Raw genomic sequence first — 21,145 nt, forward strand, 5'->3', positions numbered from 1 at the left:
GATCATGGCTCCCCTGCCCACTCCCCATAACCCCTTATTCCCTATCGTTTAAGAAACTGTCTATTTCTGTCTTAAATGTATTCAATGTTCCAACTTCCACAGCTCTGAGGCAGCGAATTCCACAGATTCACAACCCTCAAAGAAATTCCTCCTCATCTCAGTTTTAAATGAGCGGCCGCTTATTCTAAGATTATGCCACCGAGTTCTCGTCTCCCCCATCAGTGGAAACATCCTCTCTGCATCCACCTTGTCAAGCCCCCTCATAATCTTAGACGTTTCAATAAGATCATCTCTCATTCTTCTAAATTCCAATCAGTAGAGGCCCAACCTCCTCAACCTTTCCTCATAAGTCAACCCCCTCATCTCCGGAATCAACCTAGGTGAACCTTCTCTGAACTGCCTCCAAGGCAAGTATATCCTTTTGTAAATATGGAAACCAAAACAGCACGCAGTATTCCAGGTGTGGCCTCACCAATACCCGATATAACTGTAGCAAGACTTCCCTGCTTTTATACTCCATCCCCTTTGCAATAAATGCCAAGATTCCATTGGCCTTCCTGATCACTTGCTGTACCTGCAGACTAATCTTTTGTGTTTCATGCACAAGTACCCCCAGGTCCCGCTGTACTACAGCACTTTGCAATTTTTCGCCATTTAAATAATAACTTGCTCTGTGATTTTTTTTCTGCCAAAGTGCATGACCTCACACTTTCCATTATACTCCATCTGCCAAATTTTTGCCCACTCACTTAGCCTGTCTATGTCCCTTTGCAGATTTTGTGTCCTCCTCACACATTGCTTTTCCTCCCATCTTTGTATCGTCAGCAAACTTGGCTACGTTACACTCAGTCCCTTCTTCCAAGTCGTTAATATTGATTGTAAATAGTTGGGGTCCCAGCACTGATCCCTGCGGCACCCCACTGGTTACTGATTGCCAACCCGAGAATGAACCATTTATCCCGACTCGCTGTTTTCTGTTCGTTAGCCAATCCTCTATCCATGCTAATATATTACCCCCAACCCGTGAACTTTTATCTTGTGCAGTAACCTTTTATGTGGCACCTTGTCAAATGCCTTATGGAAGTTCAAATACACCACATCCACTGGTTCTCCTTTATCCACCCTGTTTGTTACATCCTCAAAGAATTCCAGCAAATTTGTCAAACATGACTTCCCCTTCATAAATCCATGCTGACTCTGCCTGACTGAATTATGCTTTTCCAAATGTCCTGCTACTGCTTCCTTAATAACGGACTCCAACATTTTCCCAACCACAGACGTTAGGCTAACTGGTCTATAGTTTCCTGCTTTTTGTCTGCCTCCTTTTTTTAAATAGGGGCGTTACATTTGCAGTTTTCCAATCTGCTGGGACCTCCCCAGAATCCAGGGAATTTCGGTAAATTACAACCAATGCATCCACTATCCCTGCCGCTACTTCTCTTAAGTCCCTCGGATGCAAGCCATCAGGTCCAGGGGATGTATCCGCCTTTAGTCCCATTATCTTACTGAGTACCACCTCCTTCGTGATTGTGATAAGTTCCTCCCCCCCCCATAGCCCCTTGACTATCCACTGTCGGAATATTGTTAGTGTCCTCTACCGTAAAGACTAATACAAAATATTTGTTCAGAATTTCTGCCATCTCCATGTTCCCCATTACTAATTCCCCAGTCTCATCCTCCAAGGGACCAACATTTACTTTAGCCACTCTTTTCCTTTTTATATATCTATAGAAACTCTTGCTATCTGTTTTTATATTTCGTGCTAGTTTACTTTCATAGTCTATCTTCCCTTTCTTAACCATTTTTTGTGTCATTCTTTGCTGGCTTTTAAAAGCTTCCCAATCTTGTGTCTTCCCACTAGTTCTGGCCACTTTGTAAGCCCTTGTTTTTAATTGGATACCGTCCTTTATTTCTTTCGTTAGCTACCGATGGCTCTTTTTTTTTATACCCTTTCCTCTTCACCGCAATACATTTTTCTTGAGAGTTGTAAAATATCTCCTTAAATGTACACCACTGTTCATCAGGCTTCCTGGCTTCTACTCTTTATGCAGAGAGTGGTTAGAATGTGGAACTCACTACCACAAGGAGCTGAGGCAGATAGCACAGAAGCATTTAAGAGGAAGCTGGACACAAAAAATTAGATCTTGTTTTAGCATTACCTGCGAAAAACACAGAAAAATAGCAGCAATGATAAACTGTGTCTTTTTACAGTAGTAAAACTTTACTTGCTCTTGGTACAATAGAAAATAACAGTTTGTAACTATGTGCTGAAACTAACACATAATTCATTCTCTTATTTTTTTCAAACCACCATGGGAGTTATCTGCCACAATAACTCTCTTTAGAGATTCCAGACAGTCTGTCGTCGCTCCAATGCTCCAGAATAAACCTGTACGCATATCTGAACCAATCACACGATATTCATATCCGAATTGAGTGTCTTAGCTCCACCCTGAATTCACTGCCTGGTGACCAACTGATAAATTAGTTAAGCTGTGATAATTTTCGGAAGGATGTCATTGCCATGGAGAGGATGCAGAGCCGATTTACCAGAATGGTGCCAGGGATGAAGGACATTAGTTGTATGGAGAGACTGGATTGATCTGCTAAGTGCAGAGAAGGTTAAGGGGTGATTTAATAGAAACGTAGAAAATAGGTGCAGGAGTAGGCCATTCAGCCCTTCGAGCCTGCACCGCCATTCAATAGGATCATGGCTGATCATTCACCTCAGTACCCCTTTCCTGCTTTCTCTCCATACCCCTTGATCCCTTTAGCCGTAAGGGCCATATCTAACTCCCTCTTGAATATATCCAATAAACTGGCATCAACAACTCAATGCGGCAGGGAATTCCACAGGTTAACAACTCAGTGAAGAAGTTTCTCCTCATCTCAGTCCTAAATGGCCTACCCCTTATCCCAAGACTGTGTCCCCTGGTTCTGGACATTCCCAACATCGGGAACATTCTACCCGCATCTAAACTGTCCAGTCTCGTCAGAATCTGATTCTTTTCTATGAGAGCCCCTCTCATCCTTCTAAACTCCAGTGAATAAAGGCCCAGTTGATCCAGTCGCTCCTCATATGTCAATCCAGCCATCCTTGGAATCAGTCTGGTGAACCTTCGCTGCACTCCCTCAATAACAAGAACGTCCTTCCTCAGATTACGAGACCAAAACTGAACACAATATTCCAGGTGAGGCCTCACCAAGACCCTGTACAACTGCAGTAAGACCTCCCTGCTCTTCTACTCAAATCACCGAGCTATGAAGGCCAACATGCCATTTGCCTTCTTCACCACCTGCTGTACCTGCATGCCAACCTTCAATGTCGAGAACTGAATCATGACACCCAGGTCTCGTTGCACCTCCCCTTTTCCTAATCTGCCGCCATTCAGAAAATATTCTGCCTTCGTGTTTTTGCCACCAAAGTGGATAACCTCACATTTATTCACATTATACTGCATCTGCCCACTCACCTAACCTATCCAAATCACCCTGCAGCCTCTTAGCGTCCTCCTCACAGCTCACACCCCACCACCCAGTTTAGTGTCATCTGCAAACTTGGAGATATTACACTCAATTCCTTCATCCAAATCATTAAATGTAAATTGTAAAGAGCTGGGGTCCCAGCACTGAGCCCTGCGGCACTACACTAGTCACTGCCTCCCATTCCGAAAAGGACCCAGTTATCCCAACTCTCTGCTTCCTGTCTGCCAACCAATTCTCTATCTACGCCAGTACATTACCCCCAATACCATGTGCTTTGATTTTGCACACCAATCTCTTATGTGGGACCTTGTCAAAGGCCTTTCGAAAGTCCAAACACAACACATCCACTGGTTCTCCCTTGTCCATTCTACTGGTTACATCCTCAAAAAATTCCAGAAGATTTGTCGAGCATGATGTCGCTTTCATAAATCCATGCTGACTTGGACCGATCCTGTCACTGCTTTCCAAATGCGCTGCTATTTCATCCTTAATAATTGATTCCAACATTTTCCCCACTACTGATGTCAGGCTAACCGGTCTATAATTACCCGTTTTCTCTCTCTCTCCTTTTTTAAAAAGTGGTGTTACATTAGCTACCCTCCAGTCCATAGGAACTGATCCAGAGTTGATAGACTGCTGAAAATGATCACCAATGCATCCACTATTTCTAGGGCCACTTCCTTAAGTACTCTGGGATGCAGACTATCAGGCCCTGGGGATTTATCGGCCTTCAATCCCATCAATTTCCCCAACACAATTTCCCACCTAATAAGGTTCCTCCTTCTCACTCGACCCTTGGTCTCCTAGTACTTCCGGAAGGTTATTTGTGTCTTCCTTCGTGAAGACAGAACCAAAGTATTTGTTCAATTGGTCTGCCATTTCTTTGTTCCCCATTATAAATTCACCCGAGTCCGACTGCAAGGGACCTACGTTTGTCTTCACAAATCTTTTTCTCTTCACATATCTATAGAAGCTTTTGCAGTCAGTTTTTAATGTTCTTAGCAAGCTTCCTCTCGTACTCTATTTTCCCCCTCCTAATTAAACCCTTTGTACTCCTCTGTTGAATTCTAAATTTCTCCCAGTCCTCAGGTTTGCTGCTTTTTCTGGCCAATTTATATGTCTCTTCCTTCAATCTAACACTATCCTTCATTTCCCTTGTTAGCCACAGTTGAGCCACCTTCTCCGTTTTAGTTTTACTCCAGACAGGGATGTACAATTGTTGAAGTTCATCCATGTGATCTATAAATGTTTGCCATTGCCTATCCACCGTCAACCCGTTAAGTATCATTTGCCAGTCTATTCTAGCCAATTCACGCCTCATACCATCAAAGTTAGCTTTCCTCAAGTTCAGGACCCTAGTTTCTGAATTAACTGTCACTCTCCACCTTAATAAAGAATTCTACCATATTATGGTCACTCATCCTCAAGGGGCCTAGCACAACAAGATTGCTAATTACTCCCTTCTCATTACACATCACCCAGTCTAGGTTGGCCAGCTCTCTAGTTGGTTCCTCGACATATTGGTCAAGAAAACCATCCCTTATACACTCCAGGAAATCCTCCTCCACCGCATTGCTACCAGTTTGGTTCGCCCAATCTATGTGTAAGTTAAAGTCGCCCATGATAACTGCTGTACCTTTATTGCACACATCCCTAATTTCTTGTTTGATGCTGTCCCCACCTCACTACTACTGTTTGGTGGTCTGTACACAACTCTCACTCGCGTTTTCTGCCCTTTGGTATTCCATAGCTCCACCCATACCAATTCCACATCATCCAAGCCAATGTCCTTCCTTACTATTGCATTAATTTTGTCTTTAACCAGCAACGCCACCCCGCCTCCTTTTCCTTTCTGTCTATCCTTCCTGAATGTTGAATACCCTTGGATGTTGAGTTCCCAGCCTTATTCAGCCTGGAGCCATGTCTCTGTGATGCCTATTACATCATATACATTAACTGCTATCTGCATAGTTAATTTGTCCACATTATTCTGAATACTCCTCGCATTGAGGCACTAAGCCTTCAGGCTTGTCTTTTTAACACACTTTGCTCCTTTAGAATTTTGCTGTAATGTGGCCCTTTTTGTTTTTTGCCTTGGGTTTCTCTGCCCTCCACTTTTACTATTCTCCCTTCTATCTTTTGCCTCTGTCTCCCTTTTATTTCCCTCTGTCTCCCTGCATAGGTTCCCATCCCCCTGCCATATTAGTTTAATCCCTCCCCAACAGCACTAGCAAACACTCCCCCTAGGACATTGGTTTCGGTCCTGCCCAGGTGCAGACCGTCCGGTTTGTACTGGTCCCACCTCCCCCAGAACCGGTTCCAATGCCCCAGGAATTTGAATCCCTCCCTTCTGCACCACTCCTCAAGCCACGTATTCATCTGAGCTATCCTGCGATTCCTACTGACTAGCACGTGGCACTGGTAGCAATCCTGAGATTACTACTTTTGAGGTCCTATTTTTTAAATTTAGCTCCTAGCTCCCTAAATTCAGCTCGTAGGATCTCATCCCGTTTTTTTTACCTACATCGTTGGTACCTATATGCACCACGACAACTGGCTGTTCACCCTCCCTTTTCAGAATGTCCTGCACCCGCTCCGAGACTCCTTGACCCTTGCACAAGGGAGGCAACATACCATCCTGGAGTCTCGATTGCGGCCGCAGAAACGCCCATCTATTCCCCTTGCAATTGAATCCCCTATCACTATAACTCTCCCACTCTTTTTCTTGCCCTCCTGTGCAGTAGAGCCACCCACGGTGCCATGAACTTGGTTGCTGCTGCCTTCCCCTGATGAGTCATCCCCCCCCCCCCCCCACCCCCAACAGTATCCAAAACGGTGTATCTGTTTTGCAGGGGGATGACCGCAGGGGACACCTGCACTACCTTCCTTGCACTGCTCTTCCTTTTGGTCACCCAATTCCTATCTGGCTGTGTACCTTTTACCTGCGGTGTGACCAACTCGCTAAACGTGCTATTCACGTCATTCTCAGGTGTATAGAGTAAATAAGGAGAAACTGTTTTCACTGCAGGATGATCGGTGAAAGGGTGGTGAAAACAGATTCAATAGTAACTTTCAATGGGGCATTGGATATACATTTGAAAATGAGAGATTTGCAAAGCTCTGGAGAAAAAGCTAGAAGTGAGGCTAATTGGCTATTTCCACATGCACAGTGGGCAAAATGACCTTCTGTGCTGCATAATTCTATGATTTCTGTGATCAAAGCTGCTTTTTATTTTAAAAACCTTTACGTACAGATAACATAAAATGTGAGGTGTTAGAAGTGGAAAAACTCTCAGTGGTGTGGTGGGGGCACAAATCGGAGGTTATGGCTGAGGCATATTGTCGGGACAGTGTAGAGGGTTCTTCACTCTGACTATACTGATCTGGACATTTGGCACAAAAATTCACACAATTTCTTTTTAAACTGTGATTATCCCTAGTATTGGTACGATTAGTGGTCATGAGATATTTTATGACCCACTAGAATTGGCGGTCAAGACCGTATTTTAATGTTGCAGCCAAAGGAACAGGGTATCCTTCAGAGCACCATGGTGTCTGACTGCCCGCACCCATCCTTCAGAGCACTATGACTGCCTACGTTAGATATTTCCCCAGGTCTGTGTCTTCCCCCCCACCCTTCAGAGCACCATGGTGTCTCGACTGCCTACGTTAGATATGTCCCCAGGTCTGTGTCTCTCCCCCATCCCCTCACAGGAACACAACGATCCCACAAGATGATCGACCGATCGTTCCCAGCACACGTCACTGAAGTCCACATCTCGTGGTGTAAACCGCACTGGACTGGTGTTGACAGGGCTCAGGGTGGAATTCTAGTCCCAGTTAGTGGCTCTTCACCTGAGGTGATGGGAAGAAAGTATCTCCATCAGTGCGATGGCCATCCTTTCACCGACGACCAGCAGGAAGGTCACGACGATGTCGTGGTAGCCCTGATAATAGTGAAGCTGGAGGTTCCCTTGTAAGATGTAGAGAATGACATTGATCAGCTGCTCTTGGAGGACTCCTCGCTGCTCCGACCGCATGCCTGTGAAGAACAAACGTGTGAAAATAAATAAAAATGGGGAATAAAATCAGACATTTACAGCACAGAAGGAGGTCATTTCAGCCCATCGTGTCCGCGTCGACTAACAAAGAGCTATCCAGCCAAATCCCACTTTCCAGCTCTCAGTCCGTAGCCCTGTCGGTTACGGCACTTCAAGTGCCTATCCAAGTACTTTTTAAACATGGTAAGGGTTTCTGCCTCTACCACCCTTTCAGGCAGTGAGTTCCAGAACCCCACCACCCTCTGAGTGAAAACATTTCCACTCAAATCCCCTCTAAACCTCCTACCAATTACTTTAAATCTATGCCCCCTGGTTGTTGATCCCTCTGCCAAGGGAAATAGGTCCTTCCTATCCACTCTATCCAGGCCCTTCATAATTTTATACACCTCAAGCTGTATACATATTTAGTTTCAATCTGGTTCACAAACGGGATAGTTTCTGTCTACATCACAAAAACTGCATTCAAATCTGACCCACGTGTTAGCACTGTCAACTTGTGGATTCAAACACATTCCAGACCTAGAATTTGAGGTGTAATATTCCAGACTTTTCACAGCCATCACAGAGAATAACACGAGCCAAACAACTTCCCTGTCCTTCGCATTGTACTGAATTCCAACTGACCAAACTTTCCCCCATTAGACTTCTAATATATTAACCCCCCAACCCCGCCCCCCCGGTCACTCCCTGTACAATCCCAATTCGAGAAAGAACAGCAGGGAAAGACCGTGCTGCACTCTTTGTTTCTTCTCCCAGTCTCTGCCTCACCTATTCATATATAGATAGGGTAGTACGATGGTCTGGTTACTAGGCTAGTAATCCAGAGGCCGAGACTAATGACCCAGAGAACAAGAGTTCCAATTCCACCAAGGTAATTTGAGAATTTGAATTCAGGTTACAATTAAAATCTGAAAATAAAAAGCGGTCAGTAAAAGTGACCATGAAGATGTCGAATTGACAAAACCGCAACGGGATCACTGATACCCTTTAGGGACAGAAACCTACCGCCGTTACCCGTACTGGTCTACATGGAATTCCAGTCCTACAGCAGCATGGCTGACTCTTAACTGCCCACAGAATTCAATTGATCAAACTGCCATGACGGGATGTGAACTCGCATTCTCTGGATTATTCGTCCAATAACGAAACCACTACACTACCGTACCGTACCCCAAGTCTATTTATCCCCTCTCCCGCCCTGTGGATTGAAAGGAGGGAGATCTAGCCTCCATTCATTAGTTTCCCCAACAGTACGGCCAATATCAACACTTCACAACACAGGGTATCACGGACACGCATCCGTTGCCCAGTGCTCCGCAGCAACTCCCAATTCTGCGCAAGGTCTCATTCCACCCCGCCGGCTCCTGCTCTGCTCCGCCCAGCCCAGCCCCGCTCAGCCCCCCTCGTCCCCCACCCTCGCTCGCCGATCCCCGCTCCGCCTCGCCCATTCCCACTCCACCTCCACCTCCCCGACCCCCGCTCAGCACCCCCTCCTCACCCCCGCGCTCAGTCCCCCTTCCCCCCACTCAGCCCCGCTCTGCACCCCCGACCATTCATGCTATTCGCATTAACCACTCCTTGTGCTCCACAGTCTAATAACTCTCTCTGGGTAAAGAGGAGTTTCCTGAATCCCTTATTGGATTTATTAGTGACTGTTATGACCCATAGTTTTGGACTCTATTACAGTGGTTCATTATTCTGCATTTTAAGATTACTAGGAATGAATCATTAAATTACAGCTATCATTACAAATGTACCAAAGGACACACTCAAAATTCAGCAAGAATCCACCAGACAACACAGGCCAGGCTTGTTTAGACAAGCGAAGATTATTTGTAAAGCAGAGCCCAACGTTAGAGACTCCACAATGAATCTTGGCGTGCTTACCATGTGGAAACCTGCGCAGCGACCGTTGGACATCCATGAGCACCTGGCTGTAGTCTTTGTGGCCTTCCCTTATGTCTTTGCCTTAAAAGACAATTATACGTCAGATTTCAAAGCAGGACAGCAGCCACACTTACAACACCTTGGGTTTTTTTTAATATAAAGTGGGGATTTCCTTCAAGGCATGCAGCCCTCCCCAACCTGATCCCAGACCTGCAAGAGCATGTGCATGAGCTGTGCCTCGACTCTCTGGTTGTCCCCGACTTGGTCAGGGGAAGAATACAGTTGTCTCCCCGTGACAACATGGCTGGGAACAGCGCTCGCAGTGCGAGGAACTGCCCGACCGCATGTGGGCAGCCCATGATGCTGATCTCTGTGCCGTTATTTATGTTGGGATTTAAGGATGTCACTTGGATAAACTATCTGCAGGATGATGCCAAGGATGGGAAGCTATACTTCTGAGGAGAGACTCGAGATAATGGAACTATTTCCACTGGAGCAGAGAAGGCAGAGAGGAAGTTTAATATAGAGTTTTTCTAAATGATGAAGGAGTTTGATAGTGAATAGGGAAAGACTAGTTCTTCTGGTTGGAGAGTCAGTGATGAGGGATCAGTATTTTAAAATTGTTACTGAGAGTGAGAAGTACTAGAAGCAGTTTTGTTAGTGGGAGATTTGAGCATGGACTGCTTTACAACACGAGCGGTTGATGCGGAAACATTTGTATCATTTCAGCATAAAATGGATAAATATTTCAAGCAAAGGAAGCTGGAGGGCTGGGGAGGGGGGGGGGGAAGGGGGGAGGGAAACACCAGGGAGTTGATTTAGGGTCAGTCATAAAGTCATTGTGTCATTATGGCACAGGAGGCTGCCATTCAGCCCATCGAATCCATGCTGGCTCTGTAGAGCAAACCAGTTAGTCCCATTCCCACGCTATACCCCCATAACCCTGCAAGTTTATTTCCCTCCAGTGCCCATCCAATTTCCTTTTAAAATCATTGATCATCTCTGCTTCCACCACATTTGTTGGCAGCAAGTTCCAGGTCATTACCACTCGCTGCATAAAAAAGTTGTTCCTCACATTCCCCTGTATCTCTTGCCCAAAACCTTAAATGTGTGTCCCCTAGTTCTTGTACCATCAGCTAATGGGAACATCCTTTCTCTGGCTACCTTATCGAAACCCGTCATAATCTTGCTATCAAATCTCCCCTCAACCTGCTTTGCTCCAAGGAGAACAATCCCAGCTTCTCCAACCTATCCTTGTAGCTAAAATCCCTCATTCCTGGAACCATTCTGGTAAATCTCTTCTGCACTCTCTCAAGGACCTTCACATCCTTCCTAAAGTGTGGTGCACAGAACTGGATGCAATACTCTAGTTGTGGCCTGACCAGAGCTTTATAAAGCTTTTGTAAATACCTCTATTTATGAATCCCAAGATCCCATATGCTTTGCTAACTACTCTCTCAATATGTCTTGCCACCTTGAAGCATCTGTGCACATGAACCTCCCAGGTCCCTCTGTTCCTGCACACTCTTTACAACTGTGCCAATAACTATACAGAGCCTCTTCCTATACCTTTTGCCAAAATGCATCAACCTCACACTTCTCTATTAAATTCCATCTGCCACTTGTCTGCTAGCCTATATGTCGATTGGTATCATCCTCACTGTTTGTCACATCTCCAAGTTTGGTATCAGCAAATTTTGAAATATTACTATGTATTCCAGTATCAGTCATTTATATATATCAAAAAAGCAATGATCCTAGCACTGAGCCTTGGGGAACACCACTAGTCTACCATCCTCCAGTCTGAAAAACAACCATTTATAATTCGCTGTTTTCTGTCCTTAAGTGAATTTCTTATCCAAGCTGACACTGACCCTCCTATTCCATGAGCCTCAATTTGTTAACCAGCCTTTTATGTGGTACTTTGTCAAATGCCTTCCCGAGATCCATATCGACAACATCCATTGCAATCTCTTCATCAAAAAATGCAATTAGATTAGTCAAACACGATCTGCCTTTTACAAATCCGTGCTGGCTCTCCTTAATTAGCTTAAACCTCTCCAAGTGCTGGTAATTTTTTCGCTTACTATTGCTTCTAAAACCATACCCACCCATTGATGTTAAACTGACTGGTCTGTAGTTACAAGGATTGCCCTTGCACCCTTTCTTGAACAAGGTGTCATATTTGCCACTTTCCAATCCTCGGGCACCTCCCCTAGTATCTAGAAGATTATAGCAAGCCCTTCCACTATCTCTACCTCCACTTCCCTTAGCAACCTGGGATACAAGCCATCCAGGCCTGGCAACTTATTCACTCTAAAGCATATCCAGCCATTGCAGTACATTCGGCCTATCAATTTTCACTCCAACCATTACCTCTACCATCTTTGCTTCTAACAATATTTTGTCAGCATCCTCTTCCTTAGTAAACACCAATACAAAGTACTCATTAAGTATTCTAGCCTTGCCCTGCGACTAAGCGTATATCACCTTCTTTGACTCCAATACGCCCCACCCGCCTCTCACTATTAAACTGCTGGTAAAATATTTTTGGGTTACACAACATAAAAAATAGGAGTCGTCGGCCATTTGGCCCCTCGAGCTTGCTCCGCCATTTAATAAGATAATGGCTGATCTAATCTTGGACTCCGCTCCAATTTCCTGCCCGCTCCCCCCAACCCTTCACTCCTTTATCATTCAAAAATCTGTCTATCTCCACCTTAAATTTATTCAATGACCCAGCCTCCACAGCTCTCTGGGGCAGAGAATTCCATAGATTTACAACCCTCAGAAGAAATTCCTCCTCATCTCAGTTTTAAATAGGCGTCCACTTATTCTGAAACTATGCCCCTTCGTGCTAGATTCCCCCATGAGGGGAAAACATCCTCTCTGCATCTGCCTTGTCGAACGCCCTCAGAATCTTAAGTTTCAATAAGATCACCTCTCATTCTTCTAAACTCCAATAAGTATAGGCCCAACCTTTCTTTATAAGTCAACCCCTTCATCTCAGAAATCAACCTTCTCTGAACTGCCTCCAATGCAAGTATAGCCCTCCTTCAAGGAGGCCCTCAAAGCCTCTGATAAAATGCAACATCCCCACCGACACCTGGGAGTCCCTAGCCAAAGACCGCCCTAAGTGGCGCTGAGCACCTCGAGTCTCATCGGCAAGCACATGCAGAAGCCAAGTGCAGGCAGTAGAAAGAGCGTGCGGCAAACCTGTCCCACCCACTCTTTCCCTCAACCACTGTCTGTCCCACCTGTGACAGGGATTGTGGTTCTTGTATTGGACTGTTCAGCACTTAAGAAATCATTTTTTTTTAAAAAAGAGTGGAAGCAAGTCTTCCTCGAATCCGAGGGATTGCCTATGAATGAATCCCTCCTTAAATAAGGAGACCAAAACTGTATGCCATACTTCACGTATGGTCTTACCAATACCCTGTACAGTTGTAGCAGGACTTCCCTGCGTTTATACTCCATCCCCTTTGCAATAAAGGCCAACATTCCATTTGCCTTTGATTACTTGCTGTACCTGCATACTCATGTATAAGGACTCCCTGATCCCTCTGTACTGCAGAATATTGTAATCTCTCACCATTTAAATAATAATTTGCCTTTTTATTTTTCCTGCCAAAGTTTTTCCCACATTATTTTCCCACATTATACTCCATCTGCCCAATGTTTGTGCACTCACTGAGCCGGTCTATATCCCTTTGCAGATTTTGGGTGTTATCACAACTTGCTTTCCCACCCATCTTTGTATCATCAGCAAATTTGGCTACATTACACTCAGGCCCTTCATCAAGTCTCACTTCCCATCACTGGCATCGCTCATCTTGGGCACAAAAATTCACAAAAAAACCCCCACAAGTAATTAACACACAGCGGGAGCCCAAAATGGATCGGAGCAGGATTGAATCGCTACAGAGGAAGCTCTGTAAAACAATAACGGGGCGAGGAATTTCCCCACGCTCTCGCCTTACCTGGTTTGGGAGGTAGGTTGTAAACATTTACGTTCAGCAGCTTTGGCCAGACCTTTCTGCGGATCTCATCGGTCAGGAGCCCACCCTCACTAACCGCAGACCGCCGGAGAGTCTCCACATCCACCGGATCATCGTTCAGGGCCTGGTGGATGGCCACCAACTTCCGCTTTTTCTTCGATTCAGGTTCTGTTGAGTGAAGAATGTGGTCAGTACTCAATGCAGAATGTGTCACTAGAATTTCAGTAAAGCACAATCGCAGATGTGGGAAATTTTCACACAGCGCCCATATGAACTGTGGCAGCGCAAGTGCAGATTCTTCCAAACTTCAGTGGTGTCTGGAGAGTATTTAGAGCTGTTCAACTCAATGTGTAGCACTCTCACCTCAGAGTCAGAGGTAGTGGGTTCAAGTCCCACTCAATAGACTTGAGCACATTATCTAGGCTGACACTTCCAGTGCAGTGCTGAGGGATGGTACACTGTCGGAGGTGCCGTCTTTTGGATGAGATTTGAAACCGAAGTCTCATCTGCCCGCTCAGGTGGCCGGAAAAGAACTCATGGCATTGTTCAAAAAGGCACTGGGACTTCTCCACGGTGTCCTGGGGCCAATATTTAGCCCTTAACCAACATCACTAATCTCTGGTTATCAGATTGTCTTGCTGTGTTCAAATTGGCTCCCATGCTTCCTACATTACAACAGTGACTGCACTTCGAAAGTATTTCATTGTCTGTGAAGCGCTTTGGGGCATCCTGAGGTTGTGAAAGGCGCTATACAAATGCAAGATTCATTCTCTCTTTCACAACTGATCTCTGAGCTAAACCAACCAAGTCCCTTATCACTATCAAGTGATTCTTGCTGGAACAACACCTCACGCTTGACTGCGACACAACACTGCCGCGGATTCTGCATGAAGAGCGTCCAAGAGATAGGGTGGCAACCAGTGGCCGTGGAACACTAGCTCAGTGAAGCATCAATGCCTCCGGCTGAGGAGGAACTGAGGGCAGGTAAGAGAAAGGCGGGGGGGGGGGGGGGGGGGGGGGAGAAACTAACCACATTCACAACAAACCCATTCAACCTTGAAAGGACAACGACATTTCTGTGACGGACTATCTGCCAGCATCAGGCAAGCCTTTGCTTTTCTTAGAAATCCAGGTGAGGTGTCGACAGCTCAAGGTCGAAAAAGGGTGGAGAGAAACTAAAACCAGAACGTGTGACTAGGCTACATCAAATTTGGGGTTTAAAAGCCTGAAGATTCATCAGGAAGGAAAGGCTGATTGAAGTAAGGACTTCCAGACTTTTAAGATGCTGTAAATGAGCAGGGGCGAGCACAATTATTTTTGATTCAAACACAAGACAGGATTCAGGGAGAGTAATGACATCCACAAGGGAATATTTCAGTTTAGAGGGAGTAAACAAAAAGTAACGAGGAGCACTGACCCCAGCAGTTTCAGTGAGAGAGAGGAGAGAGAGAGAGAGAGAGAGAGAGAGAGAGACAATTGTAACAGAGCAAAGGCAGTAAGACGTAGAGGTGAGCGATATTGCGCTTTAATGTACTAAACTATACACTAATACAAGGGGAAGCTAATAACACTGCCCAATCCCTTCAAATGAATTACTGTTTTATAATGCACTCCTGCCTTGGTATATATTTCTTAGCAATATTATGCTTAATATCTAAAACGAAGCATTGAAGCAATTAGCTGCTCTGTCCCCGACCTTCAAATGCTCCCTTTGAGAGAGAACTACTGACATTCCAAAAGAAGGTGCCTTTCGATCGTACTTTATCATATCCTCAGGCCGTCCCAAAACATCACCTTATGTATCACGTTATTTGCTATTTCAATATCAAAAAATTGCCATATTATGTCCTAGTATATTTAGTTTGCATGCTATGTATCAATACACTTACTGTTTGCATATTGTATATCAATACTATTTACTTATTATGCTTTACAAGAATTTTTTCTAAAATATTCAGTTTCTGAATGTGGACGTCACTGGCAAAGCCAGCGCAAGTAACCCACCCGGAGAGACTCTATTAATAGATTACTGGACCAGTGTCATAACCACGACACCACAGAACCGCTGTTTGCATATGATGTATCAATACATTTACTGCTTAACTATCAATATATTTACTGTCTGCATTTTATATCCCAATATATTTACTACTCGAGGCAACCCCCTCCCCCTCTCCTTACCCGAGCTCCCCTCCAGAGACCCCCACTTCAACTCCCCTACCGAGCAGTCTACCTGAACTCCCACTCCCCTACCGAGCCCCCTACCTGAACTCGCCCTCCCAAGCCCCCTAGCCCCCTACCTGAACTCCCCCTCCCCTCCCGAGCCCCCTCAGGAAGCATTTACCTACATTTGGTAAAGCATGGTTCAATCAAGCAGAGTCATCGTGGTTTTATGAAAGGGAAATCATGTTTGACAAATTTGCTGGAGTTGTTTGAGGATGTAACGAGCAGAGTGGATAAAGGGGGAACCAATGGATGTGGCGGATTTGGATTTCCAGAAGACATTCGATAAGGTGCCACATAAAAGGTTACTGTACAAGATAAGATCTCATGGGGTTGGGGGTAATATATTAGCACGGATAGAGGATTGGCTAAGTAACAGAAAACAGTGAATCAGGATAAATGGGTCATTTTCCGGTTGGCAAACAGTGACTAGTGGGGTGCTGCAGGGGTCGGTGCTGGGGTCTCAACTACTTACAATCTATATTAATGATTTGGATGAAGGGACCGAGTGTAATGTAGCCAAGTTTGCTGATGATACAAAGATGGGTGGGAAAGCAAATTGTGAGGAGGACACAAAAAATCTGCAAAGAGAGATAGACAGGCCAAGTGAGTGGGCAAAAATTTGGCACATGGAGTACAATGTGGGAAAATGTGAGGTTATCCACTTTGGCAGAAATAATAGAAAAACAAATAATAATTTAAATGGAGAAAAGTTGTAAAATGGAGAAAAGCAGTACAGAGAGACCTGGGGTCCTTGTGCATGAAATACAAAAAGTTAGTATGCAGGTACAGCAAGTAATCAGGAAGGCAAATGGAATGTTGGCCTTTATTGCAAGGGGGATAGAGTATAAAAGCAGAGAAGTCCTGCTACAACTGTATAGGGTATTGGTGAGGCCACACCTGGAGTACTGCGTGCAGTTTTGGTCTCCATATTTAAGGAAGGATATACTTGTATTGGAGGCTGTTCAGAAAAGGTTCACTAGGTTGATTCTGGAGACGAGGGGGTTGACTTATGAAGATAGGTTGAGGTTCAGAAGAATGAGAAGTGATTCTATTGAAACATAAGAGAATGAGGTGGATGCAGAGGGGATAGTTCCACTCATAGGGGATACTAAAACTAGGGGACATAGTCTTAGAATAAGGGGCCGCCCATTTAAAACTGAGATAAGGAGACATTTCTCCTGAGGGTTGTAAATCTATGGAATTCTCTGACCCAGAGACCTGTGGAGGCTGGATCATTGAATATTTAAGGCGGAGATAGACAGATATTTGAGCGATAAAGGAGTAAAGGTTACAGGGAGTGGGCAGGGAAGTGGGGTAGAGTCCATGACCAGATCAGCAATGATCTTATTGAATGACGGAGCAGGCTCGAGGTGCCAATGGCCTGCTCCTATTTCTCATGTTCTTATGTACTGATCTCCCCCTCCACTCCCGAGCTCCCACCCCTTCCTGAATTCCTCCTCCCCCCGCACCCCCTCTTTTCCCCCCTCCAGAGTTCCCACACCTTCCTAAATTCCTCCTCCCCCCCCCCAGCCCCCTCTTTCCCTCCACCCCCCCTCTTTCCCTCCACCCCAACCCCCACCCCTCCCTCCCTCTCGATCCCCCGAGCACCCCCTCTCTCTCTCCCCCTCCCCTCCTCTCCCCTCCCCACCCCCCTCCCCTCCTCTCCCCTCCCCACCCCCCCCCCCTCCTCTCCCCTCCCCTCCCCACCAACTCTCCTCTCCCACTCCCCTCCCCACCCCTCTCCTCTCCTCTCCTGTCCCCCTCCCCCCCCAACCCCTCTCCTCTCCCCCTCCCCACCCTCTCCTCTCCCCCTCCCTCCCCACCCACCCCTCCCCCGAGCTCCCTCCCCACCCCCGAGATCACTCCCCTCCCCCGAGCTCACTCCCCTCCCCCGAGCTCACTCTTCCCCCCCCCCCCCCCCCGAGCTCCCTCTTTCCCCCCCCCCGAGCCCCACCCCCCCCCGAGCTCCCTCTCTCCCTCCCTCCCTTCCCCCCGAGCTCCCTCTCTCTCTCCCTCTCCTCCCCCCCCCCACCGAGCTCACTCTCCCTCCTTTCCCCCCCCCCCACAACCGAGCTCCCTCAATACCCGAGTCCCCTCTCTCCCTCAATACCCGAGTCCCCTCCCTCTCTCCCTCATTACCCGAGTCCCCTCCCTCTCTCCCTCATTACCCGAGTCCCCTCCCTCATTACCCGAGTCCCCTCCCTCATTACCCGAGTCCCCTCCCTCATTACCCGAGTCCCCTCCCTCATTACCCGAGTCCCCTCCCTCTCTCCCTCATTACCCGAGTCCCCTCCCTCTCTCCCTCATTACCCGAGTCCCCTCCCTCTCTCCCTCATTACCCGAGTCCCCTCCCTCTCTCCCTCATTACCCGAGTCCCCTCCCTCTCTCCCTCATTACCCGAGTCCCCTCCCTCTCTCCCTCATTACCCGAGTCCCCTCCCTCTCTCCCTCATTACCCGAGTCCCCTCCCTCTCTCCCTCATTACCCGAGTCCCCTCCCTCTCTCCCTCATTACCCGAGTCCCCTCCCTCTCTCCCTCATTACCCGAGTCCCCTCCCTCTCTCCCTCATTACCCGAGTCCCCTCTCTCCCTCATTACCCGAGTCCCCTCTCTCCCTCATTACCCGAGTCCCCTCCCTCTCTCCCGCATTACCCGAGTCCCCTCCCTCTCTCCCTCATTACCCGAGTCCCCTCCCTCTCTCCCTCATTACCCGAGTCCCCTCCCTCTCTCCCTCATTACCCGAGTCCCCTCCCTCTCTCTCATTACCCGAGTCCCCTCCCTCTCTCCCTCATTACCCGAGTCCCCTCCCTCTCTCCCTCATTACCCGAGTCCCCTCCCTCTCTCCCTCATTACCCGAGTCCCCTCCCTCTCTCCCTCATTACTCGAGTCCCCTCCCTCATTACCCGAGTCCCCTCCCTCTCTCCCTCATTACCCGAGTCCCCTCCCTCTCTCCCTCATTACCCGAGTCCCCTCCCTCTCTCCCTCCCTCATTACCCAAGTCCCCTCCCTCTCTCCCTCAATACCCGAGTCCCCTCCCTCTCTCCCCATTACCCGAGTCCCCTCCCTCTCTCCCCATTACCCGAGTCCCCTCCCTCTCTCCCCCATTACCCGAGTCCCCTCCCTCTCTCCCTCATTACCCGAGTCCCCTCCCTCCCTCTCTCCCTCATTACCCGAGTCCCCTCCCTCTCTCCCCATTACCCGAGTCCCCTCCCTCTCTCCCTCATTACCCGAGTCCCCTCCCTCTCTCCCTCATTACCCGAGTCCCCTCCCTCTCTCCCCATTACCCGAGTCCCCTCCCTCTCTCCCTCATTACCCGAGTCCCCTCCCTCTCTCCCCATTACCCGAGTCCCCTCCCTCTCTCCCTCATTACCCGAGTCCCCTCCCTCTCTCCCTCAATACCCGAGTCCCCTTCCTCTCTCCCTCCCTCAATACCCGAGTCCCCTCTCTCCCTCAATACCCGAGTCCCCTCCCTCTCTCCCTCATTACCCGAGTCCCCTCCCTCTCTCCCTCATTACCCGAGTCCCCTCCCTCTCTCTCTCCCTCATTACCCGAGTCCCCTCCCTCATTACCTGAGACGCCTCTCCGCCCAGCGCTCGAGGCGCTAACGGCCGCCGGGTATATCCCGCTCACACTGGTCTTCCTGCCTCGCTTTCCGCTCATTTGGCCCACCTTCTACTGTTACTTTATGCAGGAATATTTTACAGAGCGGCTGGCGGAGGGCTCGTTGCCGCCATCCCTTGCTCCCCCTCTTCCCCGCCCGGCTCCCCTCACCGGCCGCCGCGACCCGCTGACCAACCGAGCGCCCGCCCCTTTACCGCCCTTTGATTGGTGGAGCCCACCCACTCCCTGCCGAGCTTCTTGGTGAAACTTCGAATCTCCGCATGTTGATTGGGCATTCCCCGTGTCAATCATTCGCGGCGGCCTCGCCCCTTTACGCCGCGCGGTCTCAAAGGTTTCTGACAGTTGCAGTGCCCATCCTTCGACGGCGTGACGTTGAGCCCATTTTAGTCACAACCATCACATAATGTCAAAATTAATATTTGTAGGGCTCCCTGGATTGCTCAGTCGTCAACTCTGCTACTGAATCATTCTGCACAGCTGTTATTGCAACTGCCCCGAAATTAATTGACCAGAAGACCTACGTAAAGGGGATAAGAGTTCCTATAATGTGCACTTCTAAACCAGTATGTAAGAAGCTCAACAAGGGAGGATTCGCTCTGGATCAAGTAATGGGGAATGACCCAAAGCATAAAAGAAAAGTAGAGGAACGTCTAGGCAATAGTGACCATAATATAATATGCTTCAAGATAAGAATTCAGAAGTACATAACAACTTGTATTTATATAGCGCCTTTTACATAGTAAGATGTCCCAAGGCGTTTCACGGGAGTGTTATAAGACAAAATAAATAAATCTGACACTGAGCCACACATGAAAAAATTATGGCAGATGAGCAAAAGCTTGGTCAAAAATATAGGTTTTAAGGAGCATCTTAAAGGGTGAAGAAGAGGTAGAGAGGCAGAGAGGTTTAGGGAGGGAGTTCCAGAGCTTGCGCCCAGGCAGCTGAAGGCACGGCCACCGATGGTTCAACAGTTATAATCAGGGATGGTCAAGAGGGCAGAGTTTGAGGAGCACAGATATCTCGGGGGGTTGTGGAGCTGGAGGAGATTACAGAGAAAGGGAGGGACGAGGCCATGGAGGGATTTGAAAACATGGTTGAGAATTTTGAAATCGAGGCGTTGCTTAACCGGGAGCCAATGTAGGTCAGCGAGCACAGGAGTGATGGATGAGCGGGACTTGGTGCGAGTTAGGACTTGGGCTGCCATGTTTTGGATGAACTCAAGTTTACGTAGAATGTGGGAGGCCAGCCAGGAGTCCGTTGGAGTAGTCAAGTCTAAAGGTGAGAAAGACATGGATGAGGGTTTCAGCAGCAGATGAGCTGAGGCAGACGGGCAGAGGCGGGCAATGGTAGGGAGGTAGAAATAGGGCGGTCTTAGTTATGCTGCGGATATGCAGACGGGAGCTCATTTCAGGATCAAATATGACACCTAGGTTGCGAACAATCTGGTTCAGCCTCAGACAGATGTTAGGGAGAGAAATGGAGTCGGTAGTGTAGGATTTCTGAATCTCTTTGGGCTTACATTTGACAGCAAGATGATTCTTTCAGAACAATTGGCACAGTTTACTAAAAACACATACATGCATTTAACAGCAGTCGTCAAATATCCTATAGATCTACCTTAGTTACAACAGAGATACAATGAGGTTATAATAAAAAGCGATATATGTTACACCCCTTTTGCTGGCTGGTTTGGACACACGGCATGCTGATTTGGCTGGTCTTCAACAGGAGGTCTTTTGCCGTGTGTCCAGCAGGGAGAGAAGAGAGAGAAAAGTTCCTGGTTTGCGTTTTTTATATTCCTCAAGGCCATTGTCCTCAGAAAGTCTCCCGATTGGACTTTGATTCCAGGGCAGCTTCTTATTGGCTCT

General features: G+C 47.4%; 1 protein-coding gene across 1 annotated transcript in view; it reads right to left on the reverse strand.

Annotated features, from left to right (window-relative positions):
* LOC139264772 (TBC1 domain family member 20) overlaps positions 1-19,430 on the reverse strand; it is a 54,747-nt gene extending 35,317 nt beyond the window's left edge. Inside the window, exons 1-4 of the mRNA XM_070881888.1 lie at positions 19,226-19,430; positions 13,415-13,600; positions 9,435-9,515; positions 7,342-7,528 (exon numbers count right to left, since the gene is read on the reverse strand). Of these exons, the coding sequence (XP_070737989.1) occupies positions 7,342-7,528; positions 9,435-9,515; positions 13,415-13,600; positions 19,226-19,316 (545 nt within the window). The 5' untranslated portion in view covers positions 19,317-19,430. The remainder of the gene's footprint in view (positions 1-7,341; positions 7,529-9,434; positions 9,516-13,414; positions 13,601-19,225) is intronic.
* Positions 19,431-21,145: the final 1,715 nt, after the last annotated feature.

The sequence above is a fragment of the Pristiophorus japonicus genome, chromosome 5, assembly GCF_044704955.1.
Source record: "Pristiophorus japonicus isolate sPriJap1 chromosome 5, sPriJap1.hap1, whole genome shotgun sequence".
NCBI lineage: Eukaryota > Metazoa > Chordata > Chondrichthyes > Pristiophoridae > Pristiophorus > Pristiophorus japonicus.